Genomic DNA, 26907 nt, shown 5'->3' with positions numbered 1-26907 from the left:
TATCATTGCCTTTAGACCTGGTCAGCTGGGTTTTCCATGGAGCTACTTTGGCAAACAACTGAACTAGAGATAACCCAGTCCTGGAAGTGGAGCTTATATGGTGGTGAGAAATGTCTTGTTCAGGTGATATGAATTTACATTTCTATCGTATATGTATATATTTTGTGAAGCTTCTACATTTTAAATTTCCATATGACCCCTGAAATGGCACTTTGTTTTAGTTGTTGCTTCCCACATTGCTTTCCTTATTCCTTTCTTCCCCCTTCTTTTCCATTTGATCCTCCACTCTAGTGTCCCCACACCCTGTCCACCTATCATTATCTATTCTATTTCCCCTTACTAAGGAGACCCTTCCCTCTGCCCCACCACCTTACCTTCCACCTAACCTCTGTGGCTATATGGATTGGTGCCAGCATATTGAAGACTTAAAAGCTAACACCCACATGTAAGGGAATACATACCATATATGCCTTTGGGGTCTTGATCATCTCGCTCTGGATAATTATTTTCTACCTCTATCTCAATCAATTTACTGGTTAATTTGATGGTTTGATTTTTTTAATAGCTGAGTAAATTTGTAAGCTTACTAAATTTCTTTCTTTATTCATACTTTTATAGACATCTAGACTGTTTCTAATTTTTGTCTATTATGAATGGAGTAGCAATGAACATGGCTGAGTTATTGTCTCTATAGTAAGATGTAGAGTCCTTAGAGTATATACATGAGAATAGTATAGATGGGTCTCAATGTCCATCTATTTCGTTTCCCAACGAAGGGCTATATTCACTCCATAGTGGCTGTAAAAGGTTGCAGTCCAACTGTCAATGGAGAGGTGTTCCTCTAACTCCACATTTTCACCAGCATGGGCTGTTGTTTGTTTTACTGGTTTTGCCCATTCTGACAGGCATATTATGAAATTGCAAAGTAGTTTTGATTTGAGCTTATCTACTGACTAAGGACAGCTTTTTTATTGATTTTTATTGGGCACTACATTTTTCTCTGCTCCCCTCCCTGCCTCTCCCTTCCCCTTATACCCTCTCACAAGGTCCCCATGCTCTGAATTTACTCTTGTCTTTTTCTGCTACCCATGTAGATTAGATCTATGTGCCTCCCTTAGGGTCCTCATTGTTGTCTAAGTTGCCTGGGATTGTGATTTGTGGGCTGGTTTTCTTTGCTTTATGTTTAAAAACCACTCATGAGTGATCCACACACCTTTGAACAACTGATTTTTGACAAAAAAGCTTTTAAAAAGAGACCTTGATGTCATTGTTTTGAGTTCTTTATTTCACATAGCCATAGAATGTGTGTTTGGTACAAAAAGAAATTCCATTCTATAATTTGCTGCTTTATCCAAATGATGATGTCCTTTGCCATGTAGAAGTTTTTTCTTTTGTTTTTTGATTTCATGAGGTTCCATTTAGTAATTGTTTATTTTAAAGCCTTTTCAGTCAGTAGGTATTCTATTCAGAAAGTCTTTTCCTGTGCTAGTGAGTTTGAAACAATTATCCACTTTCTCTTCTATCACATTATTTAGTCTTATTTTCGAGGTCCTTGCTCCATTTGGAGTTGAATTTTATGCAAGGTGATAATTATGGATATATTTTAGTCTTCTCCATACAGCCATCCATGTTGACCAGCACCAATTGATGAAGATACTCTTTGATTCTGGTATACATTTCTGACTTCTTTGTTAAAGTCAGGTTTACATAGGTGTATGAACTTTTTTCTAGAGCTTGAAATCAATTATACTGCCCAACATGTCTAGTTGTGTTTCAATACCACATTATACTTATTACTCTAGATCTATTGAATGACTTAAAATCTGGGTTGTATAAACCTCCGGCAGTTCTTTTGTTATTCAGGATTGGTTTAAATATCTTATTCTCTTTTCATATGAAGCTTAACATTTATTTTTATTTCTGTAAAGAATTATGTTGCACTTTTCATGGCGATTGCCTTGAATTTGTAGACTGCTTTGGTCTTTTGGTAAGACAAGTCACATCCTTGTCTTACCCCTGACTTTAGGGGAAATGGATTGCGTTACTCTCCATTTATTTTGCTGGTTGGTATCGCCCTGCTGCGGTCGTCTTTATTATGTTGCAATATGTCCCGTGTATCACTAATTTCTCTGGAAATTTCATTAGGAGGGGATGGTAGATCTTGTCAAAAACCTTTTCTTAATCTAATGTGATGATCATGTGGTTTTGGTCTTCCAGTCTGATATATGGTGGATTACATTTATTAGTTTAAAGTCGTTAAACTGTTCTTGCTTCTGTGTGATAAAGCCTGGTTTGATCATGGTGGATAATCTTTTTTGCTTTGTTCTTGTGTAGAGTTTCTTAGTATTTTAATGAGAAGTTCTATATTGGTATTCATAAGGTCCGTAATTCTCTGGTTTTGTTGAGGTATTTATGTGAATTAGGTACAAGGTAATTGTGGCCTCTTAGAATTAGGCAATGTTCTTTCTGTTTCTTTTTTGCAGAATATTTAAAGAACTATGGGCATTAGTTCTTGGAAAATCTGGTAGAATTTTGCATTGAATAAATATAACTCTGGGAATTTTTTTGATTGGCGAATATGTAATTATTCCTTCTATTTCACTTGGGTCTGTGGTTTTGATTAAATTTCTTGATTCAACTTTGGCGGATGTTATATAAATATTTCAATATTTTAGTTTTCAAATTTGTTTGAGGAAATATTTTTAAAGCATGTTGTTATGATCATCTCTATTGCCTGAGTGTCTTTGTAATCGCTCCTTTTCCTTCTCTAATTTTATTACTTTGGATTATCTTTCTCCATCTTCTAGATAATTTGGCTAAGAGTCGCCAGTCCTATTGAACTTTTCAAAGAATCAACTTTTGCTTCATTTTTTTCTTTGTATTGTTTTGTTTGTTTGTTTGTTTACATTACATTGATTTCAGTCCTGAGTTTGAATATTTCTTGCTATCTATTTATTTTGGGCTTTATTTCTAACTTCTGTTCTAGAACTTTTTAGGTGTGCTGTTAGTTACTCATATGAGAGCTATACAAATGGGTTTGTTTGTTTGTTTTATGTTGGCATTTAATGCCATTAACCTGCTTATTAGAACCACCTTCATTATGTCCCATAGTTTTGGGCATGTTGTATTTTGTTTTCATTTAAATCTAATCATTATTTAATTTATTTCCTGACACACTTCATTCAGTAGTGTCATTCAAGAACTTTTAAACTTTCCATTGTTTCAGCTGTTGCTGATAACCAACCTATAACATGTAGTAGTTATATAAGATACAAGAACTTATTTTAATTTTCTTATATCTGTTGAGACTTGCTTTGTGTCCAGGAATGTGGTTAACTTCTGTGAAAGTCCCATGAGCTGTTGAGAAGAAGATATATTCATCTATGTTTGGGTGAAATATTTTGGAATATCTGTTTGGTCCATTTACCTTATGATGTCATTAACTTCAGTATTTCTCTGTTTAAATTTTTTTTTCTTGGTGAACTGCCTGTTTTTGAGAGTTTGGTAACGAAGTTCCACACTATCAGTATGTGATTTCAACTGTAGTAGTGTTTCTTGCATGTCCTTGTGTGTAGCACATAAGTATTTGTAATTCAATACCCTCTTGGTAGATTTTCTTTATCCTTTGATGCGTATTATGTCCTTTCCTATCCCTGCTTATAAGTTTTAGTTTGAAGTCTATTATATTGGATATTAAAATGACCACAGAGAATTGCTGCTTGTGTTTATTTGAATAGAATATGCGGAATATTTTTTTCTATCCTTTTAAATTAAAGTGATATCTACATTTGATTGTAAAGTGTGTTTATTGGACGCAGCAGAAGGATGAATACAGCGTTGGAATCTAATCAGCTAGCTAGTCCATGTCTTTTTATTGAGAAATTAAATATGTTGCTATTGAGTGTTATCAATGAGTAGTGGTTATTAACTCCTTGTTGTCAAATATTTGTCCAACTGTGCAAAAATGTGTTGCATTTGTTTAACTATGTAAAGATGTGTTGCATTTATTTATATTGCAGAAAATATGTGTCTTTATTTAGGAGCTGGATGGTGGTCCAAAGACAATACCAATTTCAGTTCCTCTTACTTTGTTGTTAATAGGTGAGGTTATTTTCCCCCCTCTTTTAATTTCATGATCTGGATTATTTGTTCCTTTTGTTTTCTTGGATGTGGTTAATCTTATTTGGTTAAAGTTTTCTTATACAGCATCCTGTAGATCTCAATTTATAGAGAGATACTGATTAATTTTATCATGGATTTTTCCTCCATCTGTTTTAATTGATAATTTTGCCGGGTAGATTAATATGGGCCGGCATCTGTGGTCTTGCAGAGTCTCGAGAACATCTGTTTCAAATCTCTCTCACTTTTAAAGTCTCCAGTGAGAAGCCAGGTGTTACTATAATGTGTCTGTCAAGTTTTCTACATTACTTGGTCTTTTTCTTTTGCTGCATTTAAATACCTTGCTTTATTCTGTACCTTTGGTGTTTTGATTATTCTGTGGTGTGGTGAATTTCTTTTCTGGTTCAGTCTATCTGATGTTCTTTATACTTCATGAACCTCGAAAGATGTATCCTTTTTTAGATTATGAAAATTTTTATATGATTGTTAGAAATACTTTCTCTACATTTCATCTGGATTTATTCTCCTTTTTCTATTCCTATTTTTAATCAATTTGGTCTTTGCATAGTGTTCCAGATGTCATGAGTACTTTGTACCTGGTCTTTTAGATGTAATATTTTCTATGATTGAACTCTACTTTCCTTCTATATTTCTTGCAATGCCTGAGATTCTCCCTTCCTTATCTCCACTTCTGTTGATTAGGTTTACCTCTGAGCTGTTTATTTAACTTCCTAGATTTATAAAGTTTTAAAATGCATTTCCAACCTACTGCCAGAGAACAAATTCAACGAAGCCCTGTCTTTAAGTTAAAACATCGCATTTGATTGTATGGTGAACCTTAACACAGATGCAAAAGAAAAATCATGTTTTATCTTCTTGTTCCTTGCTTGTGGAAGGCTTCTGCTCACTCGTAGTGTTTATGTCCTGTTCATTTCATGCTCTGACAGCAGCTGTCCCTGAACTGAAGAGGATTTTTCGAGTAACAGCATCTAGTAAGCTGTCATTATTACTTAAAGTGCAGCAGTGCTTGCTCAGTATCGCCAAAGAGGGAACTGTACAGCAGGCAGATTGTGTAGTATAGAGCTTCCCTTTTTCTTCTGAACCTGATATACAGACTCAGAAGAAGAGGCGAGTGAGAGCTTGGCAGAACTTCTTGACAATGATCAACCTGGATTGTGTAACCATAAATATACTCAAGAAATTGAAGATAGAGCCTGACAGATCCTTCCAACATGCACACATAGTGCCTACATGTTAACTAGTTAGGGAATTACTAGATAGTATCACTACATTCTAGAACATCCTGTTGTAGAATGCATAACTGCCACTGATTTCAGGAAAATAGTAATCCATTTCTTCATAACAAAAGTAATAAATATCAGCAATAATAGCCTTCTTCTCCTTTAAAGTATAGCATAGTGCAGGCTGAAGAGATAGCTCAGCTTTCAAGATCACCTCCTGCCCTTCTTTCGACCTGGGTTCAATTACCAGTGGCTGTGTGATCTCTCAGAACCATCTGTAACCACAGGTTCGGAGAATATGATACTATCTCCTGGGTTCGCAGGGTACCAGACACACATGTGATGTACATACATACCAAGTAAACACACATATAAAATGAAAATAAATAAATATTAATTTTAAAAGACTTGCACATCACCAAAATTGTGTTTTAACTGTATATAGTTAACAGATCTTTGAAAATTTTACTCCATATCATAGCATGCTATAAGATTAATAATAATAATAATAATAATAATAATAATAGCTGAGTATTGTGTAATATGAGAGCAAGTTGTTATCCAAGAATGCCAGAAAATGAAGTTACAGGTTTAGGAAAGGGAAGCAAGCGTATTAGGAGGATCGCAACAGGAAGTCCCCTTTAATCTGTTCTTCACACGTTTCATTCACGGCTCATCAGGTGCTCAAGAAAATTGATGGAATGCCTGCTAGGAGGAGGCATTTTTCTTGAAAAGCTGTTTTAAAAATGTCGTATTGGCTAGTAAGATACTTATAAATATTTATAGGCAACCCAGTAAAAATTGATATTTTTCAGCACAATCTTACAAGTATATATCAGCCTTCCTGCAAACTCTGATTGTAGGAAGTTTAAAGCTGAACTCTGCTGAATAAGGGATTTTCAGTCTGGGACCTGCACTATCTGGAAGGAATACCGGACTTTGTTTTCTCATTAACCTAGAGTGATAAAACAGAGTGACCTCCCCACAAAGCAGGGGTGACACTTTCTTATTTTTCTCCAGGGACAGATTTCTATAGGTATAGTTTTCCTGTCCTGGCCGCCTGCTCCCAAATAACTGGCACCCACTTTCCAAATGACTTGCGGACTTAATATAAATGATAAATGTTTAGCTGATAGCTCAGACTTGTTACTAGGTACTCTTACATTTAACCCATATTTCTTATCTAGGCTTTGCCAGATGGCTCATGACTTGTTATCTCATTTTCTGCATGTCTTGCTTCCTTAGCAGCCGGCTGGGGTCTCCTGACCCATCCCTTTCTCATCCTGTGTCTCCTGACCCCTCCTTTTCTCATCCTGTGTCTCCTGACCCATCCCTTTCTCATGCTGGGTCTCCTGACCCCGCCTTTTCTCATCCTGTGTCTCCTGACCCCACCCTTTCTCATGCTGGCATTCTGTCTGTCTCAGGCTATCTCGCCCAATCTCTTCCGGTCCAGCCACTGATTGTATAGAGAGGTCACACACTTCTCTGTGTGTGGTCGCTTACTTGCTAGCTTCACCTCTTGAATATGTAGGTCTGATGATTAATTTTAGTGTTAGGCATTCACTTTCAATCTACCTTGTTCAATAAAGGGTCCCTCTTTTACTGCTGCGTATGACAGAATAGCTTACTTTTGCACTTCTATGTATTCCTTAGTTTCTGCCTCTCTTCTTGTTGTCCATGTCTAGTTTTACATGAGTTCTGAGACAATATACTCAGATCCTCAGGCTTGGCAGGCAAGCACATCACCTACTGAACCATCTCCTTATACCCTGAACCATTCTTATCCCCTCAGAAACACTTCTCCATCAACAACAGAAAGCAAAACGAACGAACCAAAATATCTTGCAAATATTTGTATATTTACAATAGTTTTTATCTTTGACTGGAAATAGGAACTGGAACATTATTCATTGTTTGTTTTCATGACTCACAAATTGTAACATTATTTCATCAGTTGATAAAATTTGCAAATAGATAGTGAAACATTTAACCATCTATCATGATTTCATAAGTTTCTAGGGTCCTATCAACAGAAACTAAAACCGTATAGACTCTCATAACTTTGACAGTCACCTTAAAATATGACAAAATATGCAGTACATTAATTACCGAGTCTTTTATACTATCCAGGATTACGTAGGCTCTTGTCAAAATTAAAATACTCATAACACTAAATTGTTTTATCATCTGAAGAACAACCTCGGTCAGCAAGTATGTTTGGTAATTGTCCATATATGTTTTTTAATCTACCAAATTTTGTTATAATTTCTGAATTAATACATCACTGTACCTTTTGGTTAAAAAAAGTTGCTAAATATGCAATTTCTGTCTCAGTCTTTTACCAAGACTGATTCTGGACTAGTTCTTAGGTTCTGAAAGAGAAGGGAACTCTGTAAAAATGCTTCTCTTTGAGTTGACTCAAAGATGTATTTCACACAGGTTTAAAAGACTTTGTTCCTTAATATTGTATTTATTCGCTATGTTTAGTTGATTTCGTAGAGGAAAATGTAATGTAGGATTTAATTTTGTAACTTTCTACTTAAGAAATGAGACCATTTTTCCAGGTCATCAGAGAGAACATCTAGAAATTAAAGTTAGAATCACAATCAAGTTGAAAAATGTGATAAAAAATAAAACGTTTAATTGGTGCTTGCATATAAGACATTAGTCACTCTTTGAATAACCAATCATGTTTAAAGTTAGCTGTCATTCTGTATGATAATGGTATTCTAAAATGGAACAAATGTCTTTCTAATGCACTAATATTTGATTTGCTATTGTGGCTCCATACCAGTATGTCTGTGAATATCATTATTTCAAGTTTTTTGAAACACATTCTGATAGATGGTGACAATAACAGTCTCCAGGCCTCAGCACTTGAATTTAAATTTCAGCTATATATATTTTTTACTCTTATTAAATTACATAACATCTGTGTATCAGTTCATTTTCTCATTGCTATAACAAAATACCCAGACAGAACTTAAAAAAGGAAGGGGCTATTTGGGCTCACAATTTTAAATGATGATCTGCAATGCTGAGAAAGGAATGGTGGCAGGAAGCTCATTTGTTCATCACATTGCACTCAGCCAGGAATCAGAAAGAAATGAATGTGGTTTCTCAGGTCTCTGCCTTGTCATTCAGTCTAGCTCTCCACACAAGCGTAGCAACAACTTTCCCCATTTCAGTTAGCATAAAGAAAATCCCTCACAGACAAGCCCAGAAGCGTGTCTTCTCAGTGATATCAAATTCCACCAAGCTGACAACCGTCATTAACCATCACATTCTATGCTTCATTTCTTGATTTGAAGCAAGAAAACAGTGACCTTAAGGTGGATAGTTTATTGGTTTTAATCACTTGAAGAGTGACCTATTTTAGGAAGTAATTGTAGGAGCATTGCTCATATTTTTCTTAATGTAATAAATTTCATGGTACATTCTGAATTAATATATTATTATATCTTAATGAGATGAACTTCCTACATCCCAGCTACTGTCTCTATATCTGAGAAGAATTAATTCAGGAAAATTGCTTTCTCGTGAACTTTCAATTGTAAATCTTCACCATGAAGCATGTAGGAGGTGGTCAGTTCTGTCTAAGTTGAAAATATAGAATTTGCATAGTTTGAGAATATGTTAATGCACATTTGACAGTTTGTTACTCATGAACGTTTAATATACTTTAAGAAATAAATTATGCAATGATACATGTGTTTTGGACTTTTCTTTAAAGATAGGCATTATCCCTTGACTAACAAAATGTTCTTTTTTTTTTTTTGAGATTTTTAACAGAAAAATTGTGATGTAGCTGTGATCTAGGGGAATTCCTCTTCAGAAGGGATTTGGAAGCAGTTTTCCTTTGTATTTTAGAAAGTTCAAGTGACTTTGGTTTTAGTTCTTTAAAGTTCTGGTAAAATTCTGTAGTAAATACACCTGTTTTTGCTGTTATTTTGGTTACGTTGGATTGGAAGATATTTTTTAATTGTTGTTTTGACTTTTAGTCTTGTGAAGTGTCTGCTTAATTTTTTCATCTGATCTTGGCTTAACTTTGACTTGTTCTCATTAAGTGAATAATATATCTTCTTTAGGTTTTCCAAGTGGGAAGAAGAAAGATTTTTTTGAAGTTATGCCTTTACAGTTTCTAAGTTCCATTGCTGTCTTTTGTAATTAGTTCTTTTTTTCCCTCCAAATGTATTATATATCACACACACACACACACACACACACACACACACACACACACACTTACCATATCCCAACCAAAATTTCCCATCCCACTTCTCCTTCCATTTGTCTCCACTATTCGTCTAGCTCCCTTCTACGCCTCTTCTGTTTTTCTTCAGATAGAGGTGGGCCTCCAATGGATCTCAACCAGCTAAAGTGTATCCAGCTGCAGTGAGACTTGGCTCCTCTCTTATTAAGGCTGTAAAAGGAAATCTGGCAGAAAGAATGGGTCCCAAAAGCAGGTATCAGAGTCAGAGACAGCTGTGCTCTCACTGTTAGGAATCTCCCTTGAAGACCACAGTCCACAACTGTAACACACTTCTAGAGTTCCTAGTTCACTTCCATGCAGGCCCCTTAGTTGACAGTTCAGTCTCTGTGAGCCCATGTAAGCCCAGGCTAACTGGTTATGTGGGTTTTTTTGTGGTGTCCTTTATCCTTCTGGCTCCTACAATCCTTCCTGCCCCTCTTCCATAGGAATCTCTAAGCTCTGCCTGATGTTTGGCTGTGGAATTTGCATCTGTTTCCATCAGTTTCTCCTCCAAATTTATTAATTTTTTCTTTCTTTTAGCTGATTTTATTAAAAGTCTATCAATCTTGTTATTGTTTTAAAATAATCAATTCTTCATTTCATGGTTTGTATTATTTTTCATATATCTATTACATTTATTTACTTTCTGGTCTCGATAGCCCATCCTTGTCTTTTGTTTTTCAGAGCTGTTTCTTTTTTGTTTTTGAAAATTCTTAAGAACTTTTTATTTCGATTTTCTCTAACTTATCTTTTTTTCCTATAGGTACTTAGAGCTGAAACCAACAAAATAAAAACAAAGAAAACAATACAAAGAGACAAAGAGTTGGTTCTTCGAGAAAATCAACAAAATAAACAAAACTTTATCCAAATTAACCAAAAGGCAGGGAGAGAATATTCAAATTAACAAAATCAGAAGTGAAAAAGGGAGACATAACAATACACTTTCCTCATAGGACCCTGACTTTATTGTATGTCATAAATTTGGGTATTTTATATTTCATTTTCATTCACCTCTAGAATATTTATAATTTTCTTTTCTATATCTTCAGTGACACTGAAGTGATCTTTCAGGACCACCCATTTCTCCTGCCAGATTCCTCTTTATAGCCTTAATCAGAGAGGAGACTAGAGTTACTGCAGGCTGATACACTTTGGCTGGTTGAATCATTATTCAGCACTGTATTGGTCAATCTCCACAAGCTTATGTATTTTCTTAATCTTCCTACTGCTTCTAAAACCTAGCTTTATTTTATTTGAATCTAGTAAGCATAAGAAGTTTTTCAATTTTTCTCCATTTGCTGATGTTGTATGTCCCAATAAGTGGTCTATTCTAGTGAAATTTCCATGGGGTTATTGAGAAAAAAATATGTTCTACTTAGTGTTTGCATATATTGTTCTGGAGATTTTCATTAAGTATATTAGATCTATGACATCATTTAGCACTATTAATTATCTTTTCCTTTATGCATGAATGACCCATATAACTGGGCAAAGTGGGGTATTGTAGTCAACTATCACGAATATGTTGGACCTGAATATTAAGCCAGCCAAAAAGCCCAGAGTGAATAAGACAGGGGCTCATGAAATACCACCCTTAGCTGAGAGATCTTTTCTCAGATGATGGTGGCTGGGCAAGACGAAATCTCTTGTTTCATGATTTGGCTCCTGACAGGCTCTCCATTCTCTGGTAGATGATTCTATAACCATACACATACTGAGAAAGAACACTTAGTGGATTCAGTGAGTTTAAAAAAAATGAAAGAAAACCAAGAAATTGGGAGAGGAAATAAAAGGATGGAAATATAAGAAGATTTGAAAGGGAACGAATGGAGAACGGAATCTGTCAAAGTATACATGAAAATTCAAATACTAAAAATGGAATTTAAGTGAACATAAATATATTTTATTTGTAAAATTTTATTGTAATATTACAATTACCTTTACTTGAAATATGTATCGTGGAAAAAAAGAACTCCAAAACCAGAAGACCAATGCATTATCAAGTAGGATTTTTTTAATGACAAAGAATATGTCTTTTTCAGTGTCCTGTAGTCACCAAAGATCTACTCGAATCTGTTAGTAGACAAAGTACTTATTAAGCACTATGGGGATCCTCGTTTTTGTTTAAAAATCCATTCTGTAGGTGCCCTATGAATCTTATAATGAAAAATTATTATTAAAGTGCTTCAATTTCTTGACTGTATTCTATGTAATTCAGTTTTAAATTTTTGAGAAAATTTGTCATTTTTCATGAAAGAATAACTAATAGTTCTTGGGCAAAAAAGTGTTTAAGTGAGTTAAATAAAATTAACAAAACATATGATTTTAGTGAAATTAAATACCAAAGTAAATATAGTACATTGGTTTTCAGGACACTGAAGTATCCAATTCATAATGCTTTTATGACATAGTTGCATATTTAACCAAATTGAGTGAGCTATAATGCTTACTATGCATTTTTATTAAGTTTTTGTGCCCTTATCCTGCTGAATAGACAGTATTAAATCTTTTCTAAAATGATTTATCAACCAGTAAGTAAAGTCAAGTTCCAAGAGTTCCAAAGCATCTGAGGCAGCTACAATTAAAATGAATAATCAATAAGCTAATGAAAAAAACACAATATCACTTATACATGGGGAAGAATGGAACCTTTTAATAGCTAAAAGTTTTAAAAACACCCTAAATTTAAAGTATTGGTAATGTAGAAACTGAATTAAAATTTAGCAAGATTAAAAACAAAAATAAGTTTTAAAACATTAGAAAGTAATGCTAGAATAAAAAAAATGCATTTAAAAAGTCCTTAAGTTACCTTATTTATTCTTAGTATTGGTAGACAAAAATAAAAGTAAAAATTAAGAAGGCAGAATAGGGAAGAGTCGACTGAGGCTAAGAATTGAGTTCCTTTCTTCTTAATGCTCTAATAAAATTAAGGTAAAAAAGCAATCTCACAAAAACATGTCGGCCTTTAATAAACAAAACTCAAAATTAAACTTCTCAAAAAGAACAAAAAGAGTAAAAGGCAAATCCGCAGTAGACCCTCATAGTACAAACAAAGGACAAGTACTTTAAGGGGAAAAGGACACATAAATTTTAGAAGAGCTAAAAAGGAAAATTTTTTATAACATACTCCCTCAGAAACAGAGTAGATAAAAATCATACTATCCAGCTAGACAACACACAAAGCAAATTCAAAAACTATCACAAAATAAAAGTTATGCTAAGGATATTGTATATCATAATGATTATAAATGAATGAATTTTAACACTAGCTATTATGATTAAAATAAACCATTTGTCCCAGAGCAGCATCCATGTAATTCCAACGCTGGGGAAGCAAAGATAAGTGGATCCCTGATGGCCAGACACTCCGGTCAGGCTGTGGTATGAGAACTTGTCTCGGAAGAGTAAAGTGGCTAAGGATTAAGGAAGACACCAGACATTGACCTCTGGTTTCCACATTCACATGGATGATTATGTACTCCTACGCCTACTTGAATATATAGGAACACACACACACACACACACACACACACACAATAAAATCATGGAAATAAATCAACAAAGGGCTGTTTGATAGAAGATCTTCATCCCACTCCCGTGGCTTTCCAAGTTCCTGATGAGGCTACAAAGGATCCATCCCTACAGAAAACCAATAATGTAAATAGAGAGCCAAGCTTGTAAGCATGGTTTGCAGAGGTGGGTGATGAATGTGAAGCCACCAGCAGGACACATTTGAGTCTGGTTTTCCTGTGCTTTGTCATTTGACTCAATAGGAACTTTTGTTACTTAACTCTGTTCATAACTTATTTAATGTACTGTATAAATGAACCAAAACTGTTAAATACGTATTTAGTTTGTTTTACCTAAAGTAGCTAATAAAAATGCTATATTCCATAAAAAAATACATTTAAAGCTGGTTTTTTTGTAGAGTTGAGAGATGAGGTCAACATTCACTTGAACATCCACAGGCAAGAACAACTGCCCATTGCTAAATTATGTACCATGTGAGGGGTAGTAAAATACATCCACGACAAGCAAGAAGGTCATGTTATAAACAATAAATATTTTAAAGGACAATTCTCTAATATCTGAGTATTTTTAACATTAAGCAAACTGTATGGGTTATCATTCCTGAAAAGCATTCAAATCAAAATGACAGATTGGTCATAACTTATAAAAGTAGTACTCATGTTTATTTCATGCAATCCTAGAAAAATCAAGTAAAATTTATGTCAATGACATATTACATATTATAAATTAATATGTAGATATATTAAAGTAAAATAAGAAATATTTATATGTAACCCTCAAAGAATATTTTCTTCCATGATGAACATGAAATTTAAGTAAGTGACAAAAAAGAAAAAAAGAAATATTGAGTATAAATCACAATGAAAACTTTGCTTCTTTACAAAACAGAAATCTAGACATTCTTTTAAAAATGTCTTCGGGAAGTAGTCTGCAATAAACTTCTGAAGATTACTGACTTTAAATTCAAAGCCCTTCATTTTCATCTGAAGGGAACCATGAAAATGGAAAGAACCAAAGCCATATTCTTATTTACTTGTGAGGTAAATATTAGAAATTTTACATCACAGTTGAGTTTAAAAATTTAATAGAATTTAGGGAAGTATTTAAGAGAATATTTTGTAAATTTAGCCTAATAATGTTATAACAATACTGACAGGAATAAACCAAAGTAATGAAATAGCAATTTTCCCTGGTATGAGTTATGGTGAAGTATTTTTATGAACGCAGTTCACAGACTTTTTCTTCACACAAGTCAACGCTATATCAAAGAATTATGTCTCCACACGAACATGTATTAGTATTTTAAACAAAAACAGTAATTTTTACTTGTGTACAGGCAAAATCATACATTCTTTGCAGATGATATAATACCAAATTGTTGACTGGCTTTTATGGAATACTTTCATTTTTTGAAAAGGGCAGGGTCTTTTACTTCCATATTCTCTCTCGACTAATTTGGAATTGTCAGGCTATGTGACTGTTTTTCAAGAAATAGACTTCATTTAATTTTACCTGAAAAAAGCTATTGTCATTTCTTCTTTCAATAAACTAGTCATTATTGTGCCTTCTTTTAAGGAAATCTCTACCATGCTGCCAATGGGTACAATAGCGGCAGAATGTTATACAGTGACAAACTGATTTCTGATTGGACTTAAGAATTACTTACGAAAGGAATTACATGTCTGGTTATGTAAATCTGACCAAAACCCCATGGTCATGGGAGCTCATCAATCCCAGAAGTAAACTTACATTTGCTATTCTGTTAAATAGACACAGTGTCAAGCTGCCTTCTGAATTCATCTATTGATAGACTGGTGCAGCTTTTACACCTTATCAAAGATATCTTTGCACAGTAGATGTTTAACACAGGAACAACTGATCAAAGTGCAGAGAGTAGATGTGAAGTGTTCATCCCCAAATTATTTAAACAGGGCTCCAGCATTTTGATTTGCTGTAGTTTTCTGTAATGGTCTTCAGACTACATCATGAATGTGTTTTCCTGAAGAGGTTGGAAATAGATGTCTGATCCTCTGAAACTGGTGTTTTTGGTGGTTGTGAGCCTTCTTAAGTGGTTGCTGGTAATTGAATGTGGTTCCTCTGCAGGAGCAGCACATGATCTTAACCTTTGAGCCATCTCTCTATGCCCCACATTATTTTAATTAGATAAAAATAAAATAAATAAGTGACGGAGGTGGGAGGTCCTAGGTCTTACCACAGGGCAGAAAACCCTGACTGCTCTTTGGACTGGAGAGGGAGGGGGAAAGGAGTGGGGGGAGGGGGAGAAGGGTGGGAGGAGGGGGCGTAGGGTGGGAGGAGGGGGAGGGAAATGGGAGGCTGGGAGGAGGTGGAAACTTGGTTTTTTTTCTCCTTTTCTCAATAAAAAAAAAGTGTAAAAATATTTCAAATGTATATACTTCAACTGTAAATATTCACTAAAATACATGTCATGTTTATCTCTTCCTTCCAGTTCACTCTTACTGACAATCGATTTCCCTTTTGTGATGATGTGGGATGTCCTGTGTATGTTTTGCTTTTGTTAATTGATAAATAAAGCGGTTTGAGCCAATGGCTTAGCAGAGTAAAGCCATGCAGGAAATCCGAACAGAAATATGTAGAGAGAGTAGGCAGAATCAAGGAGATGCCATGCAGTTTCAAAGGAGACAGATGCCAGAACCTTACCAGTAGGCCACAGCCACGTGGTGATACATAACCTAATAAAAATGTGTTAATTTAATATGTAAGAGTTAGTTAATAGGAAGCCTGAGCTAATTGACCAAGCAGTGTTGTAATTAATATAGTTTCTGTATGATTATCTGGGTCTGGGAGGCCGGGAAAAGAACAAGCATTGTCCTCTTACATGTACTCTAAACTCAAATACCCACTTTTCATCCTCTGGCCTGCAGAGAGTTTACAAATTTTGTACTGAAATTTCTTCATATCAGCTCTAGAAAATTATTACACATTGCCCCAGACTAACTGAAATACCATTTAAACATTCAGGCTTGTTTTGAGTAAGTTAGCCTCTCTTTCAGTCTGTACAGAAATCCAAGCCAGAGCTATTGGAATGGTTGGCTCTGCTTTGCCATCCTTCCTCTCAGGATACACATATGTGTATCACCACACAGATGCCTGAAGCCTTGCTGCTGAGCTGTTTTTCCAGACACCAAAATTGCTAGCTATCAAATTTAGGTTTGATCACTCCACTCCTTTGGCAGTGAGTTCTTTGCGAGTATGGAAACATTCGTATTCTTCTTCTTCAGTGAGAACAGATAATGCAGAGTTGACTCATTGTATGACAGCCCATGTACTTATTCATTGTAAAAAGGGACTTCTTGACAGGATTACTAAACGCCAAAATCTCTGCACAGTAGTCGTTCTACTTCCTTTTAGAAAAGTAAGATCTCTCTTTTTCCCTCTAGTATAGGTTGTTTCCCATCTTGTCTTGAAAGACAATCGAACTTCAAAATACTGTTTTTCAACCTTAGTCGTCACAGACATGTATTTATATATCTTGAAGAATCTTCTTCTGAAATTGTCTGTGCTGTCAAGCCTAATTGTCAAAAGCAACTCAATTATAGAGCTAGGTTTTCAACTAAAAATAAGTTGTAAAGTTTCCATCTTATACAGAACCCACTGTTTTCATTCATAATTGCACCAATCACTGTCATTTTAGAGTACATTTTATGTCATGCTTCCTGTCAGCAGTTTGAATTATTTCAATATTATAGTTGTGAAATATTGTGAAATAATTATATAAATCCTTTGTGAAATAATTATATAAAGATACCAGGGCAGTTTTAATAGTTTTAATTTTTGTTTTGTGTTTATGAGAAACATTACATATCCAATTATTTTAATTAATTCTAATGCCCCTTTTATTAAGATTTATACACAGGAGATACTGAAAATATGTTAATATCAGTATTGCAATTAATTTTAACTTGGAGATGAGATTTGCAGAGTAAAAACTCCTCGGTATAAAATGAAAACACATTATTATATGATAATCTCTTACTTTAAAAGGAAGAAAGTGGATACCTAACGAAGGCAGTAAGAAAAGCCACATATGCAGATCCTAATTTGAGCTTTCTGCTATTGAGGATATTTTCAGATGAGGAGAGAAATTGTTAAATATAGACAGACAGGGTGAAATGCAGGATAGTTTCTTAAGACAGATCAAAATGTTTTAAATATATTTAATTTAATATCGCCTATTGTGGTACAATTATTGTGGCCCAAATGAGTTTAAGTGCAAAATCAGGCAGATGCTAATCTTTTGCCTTCTCATGTGAACCTCATTTTCTTTTTTAAGAAGCAGATTTGTTTTATGTTTACCTGTAGGCATGTCTGTGTGTGTACATATGTGCAACTGAGTGAGACTGTGCAGGTCAGGACAGTGTGTACCCTCTGGAGCTAGGGTAACAGTTGCTGTGAAGCAACTGGTGTAGTTGGTAGAAGCTAAACTTTAATCCTCTACAAGAACAGAAAGGGCTCTTACATACAGGACCATTTTTCCAGCCCTTGATCATTATTTTGTGCATTTTTTTGTGTTGATCAATGGAGAGTTGTAGTACAAGGATAAAAACTGAGACAATTAATTTAAATTCTAAAGCCAGTGGGTAGCATGTTTTTCTGGGTTTCTGAAAATATTAATGTCTTTCTCGTAGAAAAAACAAAACAATAGTAAATTTTGTCACCTTGACAGAAAGTTTTCCATCACCCTGGGGACAGTTCATTTACTTTTTCCAAGATTTAAAGTATGCAAAATTGATTATTAAAAATATATATATTGCATACATCAATTGTATAACATCACTTTTTAAATATTAATAAAATAATTTCTTCTCAATAAGATTGATTCAAAAATAACTCAAATTTCTTGTTACAGGAGACAACTGCTTGGCCACTGAGTACAACAAGATGAAAAGTATGCTTTTAGATTTACAAAATCAAAAGTACATTACACAAGAAAATGAGAACTCTAACGCTGATGACATATCTAGGAAGAAGCTGTTGGTGGATCAAATGTTCAAGCATTTTGATGCAGACAGTAATGGACTTGTAGATATTAATGAACTAACTCAGGTATGACCAACAAATAAATAAAATATATTGCTTAAGTATAACAGATAGTTTTATTTTGTTAGAATTTACTCTGTAGAATAATATATTTTATTCATAATACCAAAAGAATGGAAATGAAATGATATTACTATTTGACTAGCTAACTGATTATGGAGGTATAGGTAGGGGGATGGAGGTATTGAATTCAGCCTGGGATACATAATTTGATCTTGACTAGAAAGCCAAGGACTTGGAATACCACTAAGTATGTGTAAGCTGGGCTTCTATTATCATAACCACAGGGGAAAATAAAAAGAGGCTTAACTAATTTATCAGCAGCATTTATCAAAGTACTTTGTATTTTGTAGTTTAAAGAAATATGATATATTCTGTACCTAAAGCAAACTATAAGTTATGTTATGGAACTTAAAAGATTTCTACTGATCTGTTCTGGAATGTATGTAATTTTCACTTTCTGCCAATGTATAAGGTGTGTATTAGAAGTATTTGAAGCAGAGGATGTACACATGGTGGTGATGACAATGTTGTATGCTGTTGTGAAATACAGCTCTTAATTTAAACTGATCAAGAAGTTGACTATGATCTATCTTCATTTGCTTTAATGTTGCATAAATGTTCAGGAAAGAATATTACCTTTGCATAAATGTGTAAGGGTGTGTACATAAGAAAGTGTGCAAGAATTTGTATATGAGTTTGTGTTTGCTTTACCTTTATTAGAAAACAAACTTTCATAAGGAAAAGGAAGGGTTAAATGGAATTTTAAAATTTGATTTGACAGGGAGCATCCATACCTACTTATAGAGACACAATCACATTTTTATAGTATAATATTTAAATCAGGATACAAGTTTGTTTTCTGATTTTTAGATGTTGATTTTGTTTCCAGAAATGATGATGGACTTATTTTTCAAAAGAAACTTTTGTTTTGGAACTCTGTAAGATAATCTTGCATCTAATAGTGAATATCTGACTCCTTCCTTGGGATATCCTTGTCCTGTAGACTTGATTCTTGCATTTAGAATTTTCAGTATTACTTTAGTGAAGAAAATGGTACGTTTGTCACATTCAATTTACCACAGAAAAAAACTTACCATTCCCCTTATTGAATATTAGATTTACACAGTGTGTGTATTGAAATGTGTTGGTTGATGTTACTGATATATGAAGTTTGTTTTGAGTGCTTAACATGAAAAGATTCTTAATTTTATTAAGCCCTTTCTCTCTAACGAGATAATCCCATAGCATTCATTCTTCATTTTATTCATGGGGTAAAATATATCTATGAATTAATACATATAAATGTTCCTCTAATTCTTCAGATGATGTTCAGTAAACCCTGGGAGTGATCCATTTTTTTTTTGTTGTTGTTGTTGTTGATTTTTCGAGACAGGGTTTCTCCTTAGCTTTTTTGGTTCCTGTCCTGGAACTAGCTCTTGTAGACCAGGCTGGCCTCGAACTCACAGAGATCCGCCTGCCTCTGCCTCCCGAGTGCTGGGATTAAAGGCGTGCGCCACCACCGCCCGGCTCCTGGGAGTGATCTTAATGTGTTATTGGCCTGAGCTTCCTAGAATGTTATTGAAGTCTTTATATCTATGTTTAGTAGAGATATTAATCTGTAGCTTCCAGTTTTCAACCATTCTATCTACTACTATTACCATCCCTCATCCCATCCTCTCCCTCCCTTCAGTGTCTCTTTGCCTCTTCTTTTCATCTTATTTCTGTTTTGTGTGATTAGCAGAGTACAGACCTATTAGAATGTGCTATAGAAGATTAAGATCCTCTTCAAAGTTTTGTGACGGATCTTGTATTATTCTTAAATATTTAGCAGAATTCATTAGTGGCATCATCAACCATGGGTTTTCCTTTGATGGAAGATATAATTATTACTATCTTCTCACTGTTAATGGGATGTTTTTATTTCTTCATGATTTATATGATTCAATTAGGCTTATTATGTGTATGTGTGCTTGTTCAAGAATTTGCTCATTTCTTCTTGTCAAACTTGGGGTGTGTATTTCTTTTTTTTTAAGATTTATTTATTTATTCATTATACACACAGTGTTCTGTATGCACCAGATCTTATCATAGATGGCTGTGAGCCACCATGTGGTTGCTGGGAATTGAACTCAGGTCCTCTGGAAGAGCAGCCAGTGCTCTTAACCTCTGAGCCATCTCTCCAGCTCCGGGTGTGTATTTCTTAATAGACTCTTGATATGCAGTGAATTTTTGTGAAAATTATAATCTCTCTGGTTTCATCACTATTGTCTTCTCTTTTGTTCTTATTAGTTAAGCTGGGATTTGTGTATTTTATTTAAAGAGTGATATACAAAAAACAACTCTCACTTCATTGATCTTTGATGTCTTGGTCCTCTGTATTTTATTGCTCTTCTGATCATCTGCCTTGCCTTCTTGCTGCGAATTTTCAAGTTTTTTTTTTTAGCTCTTTAAAGTACAATAATAGACTAATTATTTGAGACCTTTGCTCTTTTTTTCATGTAAGTGACAGCTATAGATTTCTCTTTCAGTACTAATGTTGTCATATCCTTGAGCTTTGGGTAGTTTATTTTCCATTATTGTTTGTCTCAATAAACTTTCAAACTTATTTAATTTTTGATTTAATTGTGTGGATTTTTCAATAATGTCAATCTGAATCCAAAGATGTTCTTGTTATTGATTTCTTGTTTTGCTGTATTACAGTTTCTAAATAAATTCCTCCAAATTTTAAGTTTTTAAAACTGTTATTAGTGCTGTTTTGTGGACAGCTATAAGATAATCTAGAGAACGCTTCCATGCACTGGATTCTGTAGCTACTGGATGCAATGTACAGCAGATGTGTTGTAGGAGCTGTGGGCCTGCTTTTCGTCCTGCTCAGCTCCTGCACGGCTGGCTTTACACCAGAAATAACAACACACAAACTGTATTCTTTTTTAAAAAATATTTATTTATTTATTATGTATACAATATTCTGTCTGTGTGTATGTCTGCAGGCCAGAAGAAGGCACCAGACCTCATTACAGATGGTTGTGAGCCACCATGTGGTTGCTGGGAATTGAACTCAGGACCTTTGGAAGAGCAGGCAATGATCTTAACCACTGAGCCATCTCTCCAGCCCCCCCTTTTTTAAAAATAAATATTTATTTATTGCATATACAGTGTTCTGCTTGCATGTATACTTACAGGCCAGAAGAGGGCACTAGATCTCATTACAGATGGTTGTGAGCCACCATGTGGTTGCTGGGAATTGAACTCAGGACCTCTGGAAGAGCAGCCAGTGCTCTTAACCTCTGAGCAATCACTCCAGCCCCCAAACTGTATTCTTTTAAACACTGCTTGGCCCATTATATCTAGCCTCTTCTCAGCTAACTCTCGCACCTGGACTAGCCCATTTCTAATAATGTATGTAGCACCCCAAGGTGCGCTTACCGGGAAGATTCTAGCCTATGTCCATCCTGGGTCGGAGCTGAATTGCGTCTGCTCCGGAGAGAGCTGCCTGGCATCTGAGCTCACCTCCTCTTCTTTCCAGCATTCTGTTCTGTTTACTCTGCCTATCTAAATTTTAACCTATCAGGGCCAAGGCAGTTTCCTTATTTAACCAATGTCCTTCCTCCATCACATATGAATGCCAGGTCGATTTGGTTTAGGTATACTTTAATTCCGGGATCCTAGCTGGTTTTCTGTCTAGGTGTTCTATCCACCACTGAATGTAGGATGTTGAAGTCCCTGCTATTCCTGTGATGTGGGCTGTGACTGTCCTCATCTATGTTAGTATTGCCTCTATATACTTGAGTTCTCTGATATTCAGTGCCTATATATTGAAAGTTTGATTTATCTGAACCAACTTCCTTCTCTTTGGAAATTAACTTTATGTTTTTCTTTTTACTGATTTTGAGTAGTTTATTTCAGTAGACAAAGGTATGATTAATACTGCTTGTTTAAAAAATCCGTTTAAATAGAATATATTTTTTCACTCAGTCTTTCCATTTATGTGTGTTCTAAGAGATGATATAGTTTCTTGTAAATAACATGGATTTTTGTTATTGTTTTAGTTTGGTTTGCCTGTTGTTCATTTTTTAAGCATTCAATCACTCAGGATTTTAATTAGAAAATTTGTTCTATTTTTATTTTATTATGATCAGCAATATTTTATCACTGCCATTTTGTTCTTTATTTTTCAGGTGTTAAGTTTCTCTCCATTTCTCTCTCATTTTTTTGTGGTTAGTTTTTCTTCATTGTTATGTTTTGACTCGTGTCTTATAACTTTTATTTTGTCAACGTGCTGATTGTTTTCATCAACTAGACACAAACCATAGAATTTGAGAAGAGGGATCTCCAGTTCAGGAACTGTCTCCATCAGATGGGCCTATATGCAAGTCTGTGGAACATTTTCTTAACGATTAATGTGAAAGGGCCAAGATCTCTGTGCATTGGCTGCTATATAAGAAAAGTTGCTGAGCAAGCCAGAGAAAGCAGGCCAGTCAGCAGCCTTTCTCCTAGGTTTCTGCTTCCATTGCAGCCTCCTGGTTCTTCCTTGAGTTTCTCTATTGACTTCTCTTAATGATAGACTATCACATGGAAGAGCAGGTCAAATAAACCCCCAATTTAGCTTGGGTCAGTGTTTTATCACACCAATGGAAAGCAAACTGGAAGAGTGCACTATTAGATTTTGCTTTGTTATTTCCACAAGTCCCACAGAACCCATCCTTTGATTAAAGGCAGATGCTTTAAAATTGTCTTAAAAGTGCAAGAACAAAAGGGGAAAAACATAATTGCTAACTACATGTGTAGTTGACATTTTCTCCAAACTTTCAGTTTTGGTAACACGTTTACTTCTTTGTTGCCTTTCTCCTAACATATCAGTTTAATTATCATGTACTCACGCTTGTCTTTTTCATTTTGAAAAAATAATTACTAGCATCTTATATAAATCTTGGTGTGATATTTGTTTAGTTTCTGGTTGTTCAGGAATATCTGTGCTGCATTTTCTCGCTCGTTTCTAATCTGTGTGTGTGTGTTTCTGTCTGTCTCTGCTACTGTGTGCATGTGTGTACTGTATGCATATGTCTGCTTTACTGAGGATTGACCTTAAAGCCTCACGCATAACAAAAAGGCACTCTCGCAGTTAGACATTGAAGTGTTAGATATTTTTAAACCTTTAAGACCTTTCATTTTTTCTATACCCCAGTTTTGCCACAGGATGAGTACCTGTCCATTTTTCTTCTCCTGATCAGATACTGAAACTAATACGTGCTTTCTGAGGTTGGTGGGTTACCACTCCATCCGTGTGATAACCGTGAAATGCTCAACTGTCATATAAGTGCACAATAGAGGAGAAGAACCAAAAACCATGGTCTGAGATTGCTACCGGATACAGTGTAGGCTAGATTCCTAATCTGTCTTTCTAGGGCTGGAAGCCTGAGCTTGTCACCGAGAAGAATCCCCATAGGCACCACCCTGAGGTCAATGGTCATTGTGTCTTACAGTTGCTGGATGTTAGTATTGCAGGGCTAGTCTTGAGATGCACAACTATTCAGAACTTACTCGTCTATTAAAAGGCAGACAGAGTCATTCAGCAAACTGTACTAGCTGAAGTCAGAGAAGAGATAGTGGAGGTCGTGTTTTGATCATTAAGGAGAGCACTATGCAGGATGGCACCTGAGGACATTAACTACAGGCATCTGCACTGTCTCCTTAGGTGAATCTCAGGTCTACACCTCAATTGTCATTATAGTAGGCTGAATCTACTCTGCTCTTCTCATATCCTTTTTCACACAAGGCATACCTAGAAGCTTCATCTGTTTATACAGTCCTGAAGGAGGATCTTTTGGGATTTGCCTGGTGTTGAGTTTCATTATGAGAGTCCAGCATTCTTTTATAGAACCTTCTGTAGTTCATCCTCCATCTCACCATCCACCACAAGGAAATTTTTCTTTGAGTCCCTCACTTAAAAGAGTGATGGTAGATTCAGTCCCTTGCTGACTGTCAGTGTTGAGTCCAAAGCTATATCCAATCTGTTAACACAAGGCCAGAGCTAGAGCGTCTTTGTCGAACACTGTTTTTCCATGGTGGGCCTGTCTTTGAGTTCCAAGTAAAGGACATCACAATCTCTTCCCAACAAAGAAGTCACCTTTCCCATGCTGTACCATTTGGAGCTTAGAAATGCTTAAGTGGGAAAGACTTTCCTTCTCGACTTCAAAAGAGTCTTTGCTTATGACTCTGCTAACATATTCCAGCATTTTCCCAATTCTATGAAGTATCTGATTTTTCATAGTTCTTGTGAATATGTTTTCTTGAAAATTAGTTATTCCAACTTATATTTCTCCAGATAAATATCTCTTAGTGATTTTTCCCAGAATCTTGTTTTGTTGTCAGTTAAGGACATTTTTACTTTCGTATCATAAGTTGTATTTCAAACTCTGGAACAGACACCGGTAAGAGAGGCAGTTAGAAACTAACCATTGAGAAATTGAGTAAATAAGGAAGCTTATGAAGAATAGTTTACTGAAAGTTTAAAAAGTTCTAGACCAAAAATAATACAATATAAAAGCATCAAAGAACTGAATAATCTCAGAGTTATAGTATTATTTACAAAACTCTGTAGATATTATGTGGAGATAGAAGTTTTAAGCAATCATATATATGCTTTATCTTGAACTGCATAATTATAATCCCCTTTGGAAAAAAAACACAAAAAAAAGACCATCAAGTATCAAAAAGTTAGAAACTTTTTTTGTGGGTCTAAAAATGAACTCAGTTTTTGCAGCAGATTAGAAAAAATATGAGACAGAAAATGACAAAAAAAAAAACCTAATGTGCTTGTTTCATCTGTCCATTTTCAAATTTATGTGTGACTTAGGAGTACCTAACATTGGAATGTCTGATAGCTTTGGTGTTACCGTGTCCTAAGTATTGTCATAACACCAACAATGTGAATCTTCGAAAAACTACAGTCAGGAGCGATCCATTCACTGCCAAATCCTAGCCCTTAGCAAACCACTCTAAGTGGTCTAATCAATAGCAGAGGGACAATGACTGGGGGATCTGTCGCTTCTAAATGGAAAAGTCTTATTTTCCAAAAAGGCTTAGAGCAGTGATGGCTTCAGTCCTTAGGCAGTATTGTTAATCCCCGTAGCTAGAATGCCTAGAGCATATGGTATAATACTCACATTCTACAGCAGTCCTTCATAGGAACAGTTATGCCAGAGAACTCTCTGTCCTTCCCATCTCTATTTTGCAAATAGCAGCTTAACCAGTAAAGATTTAATACTGTTGACAAGAACATATCTTTTAGTTAAGAGTGTAAAGTTCAAATGAAGGCTTGCAGATAGAATGGCTAGTCAAACATACAGATGGTTCCTTGAGTGAAGGCTTGCAGATAGAATGACTAGTCAAACACACAGATGGTTCCTTGAGATGCATCAAATGTGGTTATGGTTCATTTTTCCATATGGTGCTTTTTTATTTGTATGATTTAAAATAAAGTTTTAATGAAAATAAATAAATATATTACTGAGGTCCTGTTTAGTAGTTAGTATACCATCATTACATCACACTGCTTTGTTGGTGTATGTTGATTCCATCTTCGGAGAGAGCCCATAAGTCATTCACACTCCATTTAATCAGGGTCACCAGACCTCCAATCCTGCAAAAGGTTAAAATATAGATTAAAAGCTCTAGAGGAAACTGAGAATGGGACCAACATATACCTCTATGACAAGATATGTGTGAAATTCTGTGTTTTACAAGAAGAAAGACAAAAAAATATACATGCATAGACAAAGCACATAAAAGCTGGTACCTGAAATTCTGCAGGAGATTATTAATGATATGTATTACATAAAGAGAAATTACTTTTTAATGTTCAAAGATTATTTTTAGTGAATACTACATGGCTGGATTGTGCTTGACTATTTCTAGTGCAATGAATGGTGTTGTAATATTTGTTTTTATTTTTAAATTGAATAATGAGAATTAACTTTAAATAAATTAGACAGCTGTTAAGTGGCTTTGGCAGGACCCAAGTACACTCCTGGTGAGTAAGAAGTTTATATTTTCTCATTGCCCTGCATCACTTTTCAAACAACAAACCATTCTGAGGCTGATCTCCAAGCAGTAGGAATTGCTGCCTCTGGATGTGGTAGACTATTAAGGCCTGGGGAATTGTGACCACGGCAATGCCACCCCGCACCATGGATAGGAATGTCTGCTAAATTGGGTCAGCTCCGCTATCTGACAAGCAATAGCCAAAATCATCAGAGTATAAAAATGTTGAAACTCAGTCTATGGGAGTAGACAGAGTAAGAATGACAATGATGCTTTGCCTCATCATGCTTGAGTAAACTTGTTTTTCATTGGTGCATTCATTTTGTCTGGCTCCTGGAAACACTCATTTGCTTAATAGTCCTTTTGTGAGCAGGGAGTCTGGCCCAATCTCAAATGACTCATCCCCTAGCTACGGCAGAGTTTCAGCATAAGGGGAAAATAAAATCTAACTTCATTTTTCGCAAATAATATGAAGAAGGAAATAGTCACAGCATGTCGCACTTTTTATGACAGGATGGAACCATGTTTTCTTCTCACATGGGTCAATGAGGAACAGAACAAGGTTTTCCTGTGCAGGTGTCTCCCTGAGTTGGTGTAAATATAGCAAATAATTCAAGCCAAGTAAGAAATGTGCAGATT

At 35.1% G+C, this 26907-nt stretch overlaps 1 protein-coding gene across 1 annotated transcript in view; it reads left to right on the top strand.

Annotated features, from left to right (window-relative positions):
- The window catches only part of Fstl5 (follistatin like 5), a 410609-nt gene that overhangs the window by 201345 nt on the left and 182357 nt on the right, over positions 1-26907 (top strand). The window contains exon 5 of the mRNA XM_041659533.1: positions 18032-18228. Within this exon, the coding sequence (XP_041515467.1) occupies positions 18032-18228 (197 nt within the window). The remainder of the gene's footprint in view (positions 1-18031; positions 18229-26907) is intronic.

The sequence above is a fragment of the Microtus oregoni genome, unplaced genomic scaffold (assembly GCF_018167655.1).
Source record: "Microtus oregoni isolate MIOR12 unplaced genomic scaffold, Mior012 000010F_ref0000083, whole genome shotgun sequence".
In the NCBI taxonomy this organism is placed as follows: domain Eukaryota; kingdom Metazoa; phylum Chordata; class Mammalia; order Rodentia; family Cricetidae; genus Microtus; species Microtus oregoni.
The sequence above is the reverse complement of the archived record's forward strand: the minus strand, read 5'-3'. Positions and strand labels throughout refer to the sequence as shown.